This window comes from Epinephelus lanceolatus, chromosome 7, assembly GCF_041903045.1.
Source record: "Epinephelus lanceolatus isolate andai-2023 chromosome 7, ASM4190304v1, whole genome shotgun sequence".
NCBI classification, from domain to species: Eukaryota; Metazoa; Chordata; class Actinopteri; order Perciformes; family Serranidae; genus Epinephelus; species Epinephelus lanceolatus.
In genome coordinates, this window is record NC_135740.1 from 47,341,589 (window position 1) to 47,353,696 (window position 12,108).

The 12,108-nt window shown below is 44.3% G+C and overlaps 1 protein-coding gene across 2 annotated transcripts in view; it reads left to right on the forward strand.

The window, feature by feature from the left end:
• The first annotated feature begins 868 nt into the window (after nt 1-868).
• lman2 (lectin, mannose-binding 2) overlaps nt 869-12,108 on the forward strand; it is a 31,212-nt gene continuing 19,972 nt past the window's right edge. The window contains exon 1 of one of the 2 annotated variants that reach the window (XM_033632889.2): nt 869-1,249. In XM_033632889.2, the coding sequence (XP_033488780.1) occupies nt 1,114-1,249 (136 nt within the window). In that variant the 5' untranslated portion in view covers nt 869-1,113. The remainder of the gene's footprint in view (nt 1,250-12,108) is intronic. The other variant, XM_033632881.2, reaches the window with a different exon arrangement.

The window sequence follows — 12,108 nt, forward strand, 5'->3', positions numbered from 1 at the left end:
ATTCAGTCTTTTTGTTCTGTGTTAAAACTTTTATTCACTTATTGATCACCAACATTAAAGGTTCAGGATTCAGATTATTGACAGACAGTGAATCTCATCTAATGCTTGTGTTTCTGTTCCCTCAGAATGAGCTGTCAGTATCTACACAGGCAGCAGGTCCTCGTCTACACAGATCACCATGTTGCTCCGCCACGTTTCTACAGTAGCCCAGAATGGACAAACCAAACACTGACTCTAGATAGAGACATTCATGTTTCTGCATCCGCCACCGCAGTTAGAAGCTTATCTGCGGAGTGTTGGGAAAAAATTTTTAAAACATGAATTGTCTTTCATCAGTGTTTTTCCTGTAAATCAGCTGGTGTGTTTGTTTTAGTGAGGAAAAGACCTCTGTAGATAATTAATCTAATATGAACCGGCTATCAATCAGTCATATTTTACCAGGAAATATAAAACTGTGTCACTCTTAACTGGTAACTTCAGTAAGTGAAGTAAGCTGTACTGCTGAATTAAATTCAATTAAATTAGATTTTTTTTTTTGTTTAGTTACTGTGGTCTAGTTAATTTAATTTAATTCAATTTATTTTAATTTTATTTTATTTCATTTCATTTCATTCTATATAGTTTAGTTAATTTAGTCTAGTTTAGTGTAATTTCATTTAATTTTTAGTTTAATTAAAATCAAAGAAAAACTACAAAGACCACAGTGTACCTGCTTTTTATTTATGTCCTTTTGGCGCCATCTTGTGGAAAGCAGGAAAACACCAACTGCTCGCTGATTGGCTTAATTTGCGATGTGCTCGTCTCTGATTGGCTCATAAAATTTCCGCCGTCTACAAAAGTCTTCCGGCCGGAAACAGTCAGAGCTGAAAGTTTCCTCCGGATCATTCATGTTAGAATTCATCTCGCGTTTAAGATTTTTGTGCAATAATAATTTGTTTTTTATATATGTATAATTTTAGAAATACGTAAAGGAAAAACACGTCGTTTCCGGTTCAGGCAGTGTGGAGATAGCCGTCGGCCCTGTGTGGTTTCTGTCCGGAGGATAATAGAGAAGGGACCGAGTTTGGAGGAACAGTTGTTGTGAGAGTTTGTTTCCGCAGCTGTCTGATCAAAATGAGGATTACTAAAGTATTTCTGAGTGTAACGGCGGTGCTGGTGACGTGTCAGCTGTCTCCGGTGAGCTGTGACATCACGGACGGGAACGCGGAACATCTGAAGAGAGAACACTCGTTAATGAAACCGTACCAAGGTAACACGGCTCCGTTAGCTCGGCGGCTAACCTGCTCTGCTGTCTGCTCCTCAGCTGCAGGAAGAGTTTACAGATTTATTCTGAGATAATTAATGTAATTAACTGTAGTTTAACGGCTCAGTCAAACAGCTGACGTCATAACCTGCTGTTAGGGTTTAAAACACGTCATGTTGAGGAGCACGATAAAAGTTAGGGACTGTTCTTTACCTATCAGAGGAGGGTGGTGTCTGAGGTGTGTGACCCTCCCTGAGTGACAGGAGGAAGACTCATGACCCTCCCTCCACCATAACTCAGTTATCAGATTTATAAAACTTAAACTTTGATGTTTGAAAGTTAAAAGTTGAAGATGAACTTCTGGAGTTAAAGACAGCCTCAGTTTTTCACTCTTGTCGTGTGAACAGTTTATTTTTGGACACATTTAAATGAGATGTAGAAGAAAATGATTTTGATGAAATATCTGTTTGAAGCTCAGATTTGGTTTTTTCTATTTTGTTACTGAAGTGTTCGTCACACATGATGAGTCCAAGGACCGTCAAACATAAATTATTTCAGAATCCAATATAATGGGGCGGCAGTAGCTCAGTCCATAGGGACTTGGGTTGGGAACCGGAGGGTCACCTGATCGAGTCCCCGTCCGGACCAAAATACGGAGCGTGGACTGGTGGCTGGAGAGGTGCCAGTTCACCTCCTGGGCACTGCCGAGGTGCCCTTAAGCAAGGCACTGAACCCCCAACCGCTCCAGGCGCCTGACCAAAGGGCAGCCCCCTCACTCTGACATCTCTCCACTGTGTGCATGTATAGGTCCTGTTTGTGCATGTGTGTGTCTTTCAGACCTGTGTGTAATTGACAAGCAAGAGTGTGGGTTGGAGGGCATGTGTTTTGTAAAAAAAAAATGCCAAAAACTTTACAGGAAAAAAAAGCAAGAAAAAGAAAAATATGCCTTTAAACCCCCCCCCCCCCCCCCCCCCCCCATGTCAGTTTAAATATTAAAGAAGCTATATGTAAGAAATCTAAAGCAAATAGTCGTAAAATCCTCCTAATATGTCCCAGAGACTAAGGAATAATGTTCATATAACATACTGATCTCACCGACAACAATAGTACAGCCAGAATATTCGCATTTAAAAAACATTTTTACGGTCTGCAAATCATGTTTATGTTTTGAATTTGTGTTTTGGCCTGTTGCGCCACCCACCACCGTCTACCAGTCTCGCAGTCAGTAGAGTCTCAGCATCAGTTACAGTTACGACTGAGCTACAGCAGCACGGCAAGCACCGTTAGCAGTGTCCCAGTACATAGCATTAGCAGCTGGCTCCTCCTCAGCTGTATCCCAGCAGCAGCGTTAGCAGCAGAGAAGCCGGACTTGCTCGAATGGCGACGTGGCCCTGCCACAGCAGCCGCCCGTGGGCAAACAAATCAGTCTCCAGCGTGCCGCTGTCCAGCAACCTCGAACCTGTAGGGGAGGGGGGGCGGACACGACTCGCTGCAGTATTTTGAATTTGAGTGCAGTAACCGTTTTGGCCACATTCTTACATACAGCGCCTTTAAGTTACACAAAGTGTGAGACAAAGTTTATTATTTCATTTTGGACTCAGCGAGGGATAGTTAGGTAATAATACTAATTGTAGCTGCTGCGCAGCGATGGGTCGGTCCGGGCATTTTTAGGCAATTCTGAGCAACAAGCAGAAGAATTGGAAGACATTTAGGAATTTAGCAACACAATCTGCCTTTTGCATCAGCTGAGGCTTGAACTCACAACCTCTGAGACTATGAATCAATTTCTATCTCACTGAGCTAATTAGTCAGTGACAATTCATGTGTAGCTTCACAAACTGACTAAGCCAGACGTGCAGGTTTAGCAGCCGTCCATGCATGGAAAAGCAGATTTCAAACCACTGTAAAAAATTCAGTTATCGAAACAAAAATCTGAAAATACACATATTGCATCTAGACAGCATGGAGATGTTGGTAATTTGTTTGTAACAATAATTGATTTGCTCCATAAGTGAAAAACTGATGTTTAAAATTGCCATTTTTACATTGACTCCAATTGTTCACATTAGAGCAAAATTCAAAATGCTGTCAAAAATTCAGTTTTTGAGATAAAATTCTGAAATTTGCCACACATCATCTACCATGACTCTAGAATTTTGTCTTTTTTTTCATGAACATTGAAGATTTATTTAGCAAGAATTTGCATGTATATGTTTACAGTACCGTTTACAGTCAAACATTTTGATGCACTGTAGGCTCAATTTTTGATAAATCAAAAATCTGAGAAACATAGTTTGTGTAGGACAGTCTGAAGATGCTCTGTAGCAAGTTTGGTGTCAATTGAGCAAAAATTGTGGGAGGAGATAGGTTTAAGAAATTTTACGGTTTTTGAAAAAAAACAGAGTGATGAACTTCATAATTTTTAATAGGTTTAAATGTACAAAAGTTTCTTCAGTATTGGGGCTACAGTTTGATGAAAGTTGTGAAGTTGTAGCACGTATGGTTGATTTGTTATGAATTTTCAAAGTTTTGAACTTTAGACGCTTGCTGTAGCGCCACCATCAGGACTATTGGCTTGAGTTTACAGCTGAGGATATCTGGCATGAGACTGGACCTTTGTGCAAAGTTTGGTGAGTTTTCACCCATGGGAAGTATGATTTCCTCAGAAGTAGAAGAAGAAAGAAGAAGAAGAATAACTAGGATTACAATAGTGTCCTGGCAGCTCAGCTGCCTGGACCCTAATAATAGTTTTATTTGTATAGCAAATATTTAAACATGGTTACAAAGGGAAATACAGTTATAGTGGAGCGGATAAGTGACATAATCGTTCAGTTGGTGATACAAGCGTGGAAATTGGCATGAGCAGTCTCCATGGGTCACTTGACAAGAAAATTGCCCGAGCCAATTGAAATATCAAGATGGCGGTAATTTTTCAAGATGGCCGCCATCTTCATGCGTGTATTATCATCTTAATGGAACATCTGCCCCGCCCCCTATCCAATCAGAAACCTTCCCTGCCCCAAACCTTAAAGGAGATTGAACTGATCTCCGTGTAAACCCTCATCAGAATGAATATTTCTCATGTAAACTACCTGCAAAGACTTTAATTCCGAATGATTTCATTCAGATTTATTTCATTCAGAATGATAAGCCATCATGTAACCACACCCAGTGAAGCACATTTTAGTTTAGTTCTTTAGTATATTGTTCAATTATTATTTTGGAGCACTGTCCGTTCAGAACCACAGCTGTGCTACTTTAGTATTCTTACTTTTTGTTTCCCCATCCCTTAGTATTTATTTGACAAAGTTACTGTCTGTTAGTTTAAAAAAAACAAAAAAATAAAAAAACACCTCCCTTGTGCCTGTTACCTTGTCATGGTAAGGGAGCTTGTGTACTTCACAGAGGCCTGAGAGCTATGCCGTTGGAAGACAACTTCTGGCAGGTTTAACCAAACTGGACAGGTCAAGGGCAAGGAGTAAGACAAAACACAGTCAAACACAGGAACCCAAAAAATGGGGAAATATATAATGTAAAGATCCAGGTGGCCATCTTGAAGAATGGCTGCCATCTTGAAATTTCAAGTGGCTGTGAGTAGTTTCTTGTCAAGTGACCAGTGGAGACTCATAAATATAAACATACCTCATACCAATTTTCATGCTTGTATCACCAACTGAATGATTTGGCCTAAAATCAGCTCTTAGCCGTTCCACTATTACAATAATTAAAAACAATGTTAAAGGGATAGTGCACCCAAAAATGTAAATTCAGCCATTATCTACTCACCCATATGTCGAGGGAGGCTCAGGTGAAGTTTTAGAGTCCTCACATCACTTGCAGAGATCCAAGGGGAGAGGAGGTAGCAACACAACTCCATCTAATGGAGGCTGACGGCGCCCCAGATTCAAACGTCCAAAAACACATCATTGAAACCACAAAATATCTCCATACTGCAGTGAGCTCACATGTGCGTGCTTGCGTGCGAGACCAGCGAAAGCACGTGAACACACATGAAGGCGGTGCCCATGTCTCACAGTCTCGTGCAAGTGTGCACACGTGAGCGCGGTGCCCAGAGAGGCAGTCAGAGCTACAGGCTACAATGAGGCTAAAAACAGAGTTCAAATGAGGTTTTTCCAAACAACTTTTAATGTCGGGGCTTCAGGACACTTGGATCACTACGGACGAGCAGTATGGAGATATTTTGTGGTTTCAATGATGTGTTTTTGGACGTTTGAATCTGGGGCGCCGTCAGCCTCCATTAGGTGGAGTTGTGTTGCTACCTCCTCTCCCCTTGGATCTCTGCAAGTGATGTGAGGACTCTAAAACTTCACCTGAGCCTCCCTCGGCATATGGGTGAGTAGATAATGGCTGAATTTACATTTTTGGGTGCACTATCCCTTTAAAGGCGAAGAAAAATCCATTCAAATCAGACTTTATTTATTTATACAGCACCTTTCATACAGTCATGCAGCCCAGAGGACGTCACAGAGCAGGAACAAGTGAATAGCTTGACAGTTCAACAATAAATGCGAAAATATTCAAAATAAAAACAGTTAACATCAAATAAATACAAGAAAAGAAAAGTGGAAAATAGCAAACAAGATTTAAAACAGAGGCAATAAAAGACGAGCTACGAAGATCTGGCTTAAGGTTTATTTTAAAAATATCCCTCAGGTGGACTGTGCATAGACTCAGCAGCAACTAGACGCTGATTCCTCAGTGATATTTGTTGGAATCCTTGAGACGACCAGCAGGTCAGCAGGAGAGGATCTGAGGGATGTGTTACGTCTAAGAAGCATGTCTGAAAGTTGGGCTGGTGCCAGGCTGTTCACTGATTTAAAATCTAATACAGTGTGTTCAGAGGCAACACAGAACAACAGGAAATAAAAGATAAAAGTTAAAATAAAAATCTGTTTTAAACAGTGATTTAGAAACATTAACGTGCCAACGAGCCTGATCTCCTCAGGCAGAGAGTTTAAGGGCCTCGATGACAAAGGTGCCGTGACCTTAAGTTACCAGCCTTGACCTTGGAACGGCTACTGAGGGTCAGCTGGAGGATCTCAGGTCAGGACCTGGAGCGTAGGGAGTCAGAAGATGGGCGCGTAATATTAGATCGTCCCGTACGAGGGCGGCAACCAACCGTTGCTCAGTTAATTGTTTTGTCAATAAAAGGTCAGATAACAGTGAAGCACGCTCTGTGAGATGTGACAGCGCTCAGGGTGACGTCTTCAAATGTTTTATTTGACCAACAGTCCAAACATCCACAGATGTTCAGTTTATGATCATGTACGACAAAGAAAAGCAACAAACTCTGATGTTACAGAAACATGAGCCAGTCTGTCACCTCTGAGGCTCCGCTGTCAAACACTCTGACAGGAAATGAGATTAAAACAGAATCAGTGACGATGTCTTTTTTTTTTTTTTTTTTGTGGGAAGATGTTTAAAACCCTGTGAAGATGAAACTGAAGAAGCTGTGGAGTTTCAGTTTGTGAACAAAATTTATCACCAAACCTGATCAAGTGTTCATTGCAGGTGTCTGAAACCGTTAGAGTTTAGTAGGTCGATGTGTAGACTCAACGCTGCAGGAACTTTATTTCAGTCAGAGAATCTTTACAGTGATACTGCACACAGCTCCGTCAGCACGCCCTCGGGACAGGACGTGTTTGTTCAGGGCGTGGACAGAAACACACAGATATAGGAAACATATCAGTTACTTTACTGAGTTCATTCTGCAGCTGACAGCACGGCCTCACTGATGAGGGAATAACATAAAATACAAAACTGGATGTGACACAAAGTCATGTAAATCTGATCATTCGTGTGAAGTTATTCATCAGTCGTACTTACAGTCATTTTATCTACAGACAGATTTAAAACAGGTAGTTAAATACAAACATGTGACACTGATAACATTTTAACTCAATGGATAAACTTTAATACGTATCAATAAACAAACATCGTCCCCTCGCAGCTTCAGCTCTTCTCATTATATTGAGTTGAGTATTTAAGCTTTTTGCAGTTTGGATTTTTGCACGTGACAGAGGTGTTTACCTGACTCTGTCTGACTGATCTCAGTTTTAAAGATCTACATTTTAGCCAAAAGCTTGTTGGTGGACGACATGTTTGCACAGGAAATGTTGAGTAACCATCAGGTTCTACGTGTTTTACAAGATGTGTGTATTTCCTCGTATGAAGTCGCCTGAAATCTGAGACAAACAACAGACTGATAGACGAACAGACCTTTACTGTCATCGCACAGCTACTGAAACTAAATATTATGCATCTGCCCTCACACACTATAACACACACATCACACTGATGGTGATTCTCTCTCATACTGCACAAGAGTTCAGTGTGTTTCAGGTCTTTATACTGAGAGCAGTGGCATTAAAACTGTTTCAGTCCTTCAGTCTGTGAGTTAATGTCCCTGAAACACCTTCCAGAGGGAAACACTTCAGTCAGCTGACTGTGGTGTGATGAGTCCATGACATCATGTCCTGTAAAGAGTCTCCGTCCTGTAAACTTTAAAATGAGACACTTTGTCTCCACAGATTTGTCTCTGATTTCTTCAACAACAGTAAAACTGACCAAATTTTGTTTGTGTGATGACTTTTAATTCTCCTTCACATTCATGGTGCGTTCAATGTCTCTTAATTTCTTCAGCTGACAAAATATGAATTGTTTTAATCGGTCCTTATCACTTTATTGGTCAGATGTCAAACCTGCAGCTGTTCAGACTGCTGGAACTCACAGATTAATTTGGTCATAAGTGTGATTCAAACCGGACTCTTACTGTGAAATGTAAACACTGACTTCCTTCCTTTTGTCCAAGAAGGAACTCCATCACCCAGACTCCTCAGTTCCCACCAGTCCTCACTGAGGTGTGAAACCCTGCACATGGAGCCAGTCTCCACTGGTCACTCAGTGCGTTTCCATGGCGACAGAGAAAACAGATTTATATAAAACTCATGTAAACATGTCAGTGTGAGTGAAATGGTCCTGCAGTGAATGTGTCACAGTGGGACTAACACACCCAGATCATGTGACTCCTGCATGTATACAGTCAATCAGACCCAAACTGGCCGAGGCGCTCTGAGCATGCTCCACAGTTTCCGCCCCGGGCTTTGACCCGGAAGTCCAATAGCATTAAATGTGTAAGAGAAGAAGAAGCCGGTAACAACATGGAGAAATCTACATCCAGAGCCGTGACTTTTTGGACGGACCAAATGTACAGAGCTGTAAAGTTGTCCACCATGGTAGCAGTTAGCTGCTAGCTAACCGTAGCTAACTTGTTTGTCCATTGTTTGGTCTGTGACGTAATAGGTCAACAGGAAAAAGGTCCAATACTAACAAGCTGAAAGGGGGCATATCTCCACCTATCGTAGAGGAGTCGCACATACTTGGCTCAATAAATGGATTCCCCTCCCGTGCTTGTATACTGGGACAAGGACAGTAGGCCAGTTAGATGTCCTCGTCCAGCTGGAACTGGAGCTCCACTTCACTGTGACTGGAAACTGAGTGTCTCTCTGTGTCTCTCTGTGTCTCTCCTGTGTCTCTCTGTGTCTCTCCTGTGTCTCTCTGTGTCTCACTGTGTCTCTCCTGTGTCTCTCTGTGTCTCTCTGTGTCTCACTGTGTCTCTCTGTGTCTCTCTGTGTCTCTCCTGTGTCTCTCTGTGTCTCACTGTGTCTCTCCTGTGTCTCTCTGTGTCTCTCTGTGTCTCACTGTGTCTCTCCTGTGTCTCTCCTGTGTCTCTCTGTGTCTCTCCTGTGTCTCTCTGTGTCTCTCTGTGTCTCACTGTGTCTCTCTGTGTCTCTCCTGTGTCTCTCCTGTGTCTCTTCTGTGTCTCACTGTGTCTCTCTGTGTCTCTCCTGTGTCTCTCTGTGTCTCTCCTGTGTCTCTCTGTGTCTCTCCTGTGTCTCTCCTGTGTCTCTCTGTGTCTCACTGTGTCTCTCTGTGTCTCTCCTGTGTCTCTCCTGTGTCTCACTGTGTCTCTCCTGTGTCTCACTGTGTCTTACTGTGTCTCTCTGTGTCTCACTGTGTCTCTCCTGTGTCTCTCCTGTGTCTCACTGTGTCTCACTGTGTCTCTCTGTGTCTCTCCTGTGTCTCTCTGTGTCTCTCTGTGTCTCAGTGTGTCTCTGTGTCTCTCCTGTGTCTCTCCTGTGTCTCTCTGTGTCTCTCCTGTGTCTCCCTGTGTCTCCCTGTGTCTCTCTGTGTCTCACTGTGTCTCTCTGTGTCTCTCCTGTGTCTCTCCTGTGTCTCACTGTGTCTCTCTGTGTCTCACTGTGTCTCTCTGTGTCTCTCTGTGTCTCTCCTGTGTCTCTCTGTGTCTCACTGTGTCTCTCCTGTGTCTCTCTGTGTCTCACTGTGTCTCTCCTGTGTCTCACTGTGTCTCTCCTGTGTCTCTCTGTGTCTCTCTGTGTCTCACTGTGTCTCTCCTGTGTCTCTCTGTGTCTCTCTGTGTCTCACTGTGTCTCTCTGTGTCTCTCCTGTGTCTCTCTGTGTCTCACTGTGTCTCTCCTGTGTCTCTCTGTGTCTCTCTGTGTCTCACTGTGTCTCTCCTGTGTCTCTCCTGTGTCTCTCTGTGTCTCTCCTGTGTCTCTCTGTGTCTCACTGTGTCTCACTATGTCTCTCTGTGTCTCTCCTGTGTCTCTCCTGTGTCTCTTCTGTGTCTCACTGTGTCTCTCTGTGTCTCTCCTGTGTCTCTTTGTGTCTCTCTGTGTCTCTCCTGTGTCTCTCTGTGTCTCTCCTGTGTCTCTCCTGTGTCTCTCTGTGTCTCACTGTGTCTCTCTGTGTCTCTCCTGTGTCTCTCCTGTGTCTCACTGTGTCTCTCCTGTGTCTCACTGTGTCTTACTGTGTCTCTCTGTGTCTCACTGTGTCTCTCCTGTGTCTCTCCTGTGTCTCACTGTGTCTCACTGTGTCTCTCTGTGTCTCTCCTGTGTCTCTCTGTGTCTCTCTGTGTCTCAGTGTGTCTCTGTGTCTCTCCTGTGTCTCTCCTGTGTCTCTCTGTGTCTCTCCTGTGTCTCCCTGTGTCTCCCTGTGTCTCTCTGTGTCTCACTGTGTCTCTCTGTGTCTCTCCTGTGTCTCTCCTGTGTCTCACTGTGTCTCTCTGTGTCTCACTGTGTCTCTCTGTGTCTCTCTGTGTCTCTCCTGTGTCTCTCTGTGTCTCACTGTGTCTCTCCTGTGTCTCTCTGTGTCTCACTGTGTCTCTCCTGTGTCTCACTGTGTCTCTCCTGTGTCTCTCTGTGTCTCACTGTGTCTCTCCTGTGTCTCTCCTGTGTCTGTCTGTGTCTCACTGTGTCTCTCCTGTGTCTCTCCTGTGTCTCACTGTGGCTCTCCTGTGTCTCTCTGTGTCTCTCTGTGTCTCTCCTGTGTCTCACTGTGTCTCTCCTGTGTCTCTCTGTGTCTCACTGTGTCTCTCCTGTGTCTCTCCTGTGTCTGTCTGTGTCTCTCTGTGTCTCTCCTGTGTCTCTCCTGTGTCTCACTGTGTCTGTCTGTGTCTCACTGTGTCTCTCCTGTGTCTCTCCTGTGTCTCACTGTGTCTCTCCTGTGTCTCTCCTGTGTCTCACTGTGTCTCTCTGTGTCTCACTGTGTCTCTCCTGTGTCTCACTGTGTCTCACTGTGTCTCTCCTGTGTCTCTCTGTGTCTCACTGTGTCTCACTGTGTCTCTCCTGTGTCTCTCCTGTGTCTCTCCTGTGTCTGTCTGTGTCTCACTGTGTCTCTCCTGTGTCTCTCCTGTGTCTCACTGTGTCTCTCTGTGTCTCACTGTGTCTCTCCTGTGTCTCACTGTGTCTCACTGTGTCTCACTGTGTCTCTCCTGTGTCTCTCCTGTGTCCCTCTGTGTCTCTTCTGTGTCTCTCTGTGTCTCTCCTGTGTCTCTCCTGTGTCTCACTGTGTCTCTCCTGTGTCTCTCCTGTGTCTCACTGTGTCTCTCCTGTGTCTCACTGTGTCTCTCCTGTGTCTCACTATGTCTCTCCTGTGTCTCTCTGTGTCTCTCCTGTGTCTCACTGTGTCTCTCCTGTGTCTCTCCTTTGTCTCTCCTGTGTCTCACTGTGTCTCTCCTGTGTCTCTCCTTTGTCTCTCCTGTGTCTCTCCTGTGTCTCTCCTGTGTCTCACTGTGTCTCTCCTGTGTCTCTCCTGTGTCTCACTGTGTCTCTCCTGTGTCTCACTGTGTCTCTCCTGTGTCTCACTATGTCTCTCCTGTGTCTCACTGTGTCTCTCTGTGTCTCACTGTGTCTCTCCTGTGTCTCTCTGTGTCTCACTGTGTCTCTCCTGTGTCTCTCCTGTGTCTCTCTGTGTCTCTCCTGTGTCTCTCTCTGTCTCACTGTGTCTTACTGTGTCTCTCTGTGTCTCATTGTGTCTCTCCTGTGTCTCACTGTGTCTCACTGTGTCTCTCTGTGTCTCTTCTGTGTCTCACTGTGTCTCTCTGTGTCTCTCCTGTGTCTCTTTGTGTCTCTCTGTGTCTCTCCTGTGTCTCTCTGTGTCTCTCCTGTGTCTCCCTGTGTCTCTCTGTGTCTCACTGTGTCTCTCTGTGTCTCTCCTGTGTCTCACTGTGTCTTACTGTGTCTCTCTGTGTCTCACTGTGTCTCTCCTGTGTCTCTCCTGTGTCTCACTGTGTCTCACTGTGTCTCTCTGTGTCTCTCCTGTGTCTCTCTGTGTCTCTCTGTGTCTCAGTGTGTCTCTGTGTCTCTCCTGTGTCTCTCCTGTGTCTCACTGTGTCTCTCTGTGTCTCTCCTGTGTCTCTTTGTGTCTCTCTGTGTCTCTCCTGTGTCTCCCTGTGTCTCTCTGTGTCTCACTGTGTCTCTCTGTGTCTCTCTGTGTCTCTCCTGTGTCTCTCCTGTGTCTCACTGTGTCTCTCTGTGTCTCTC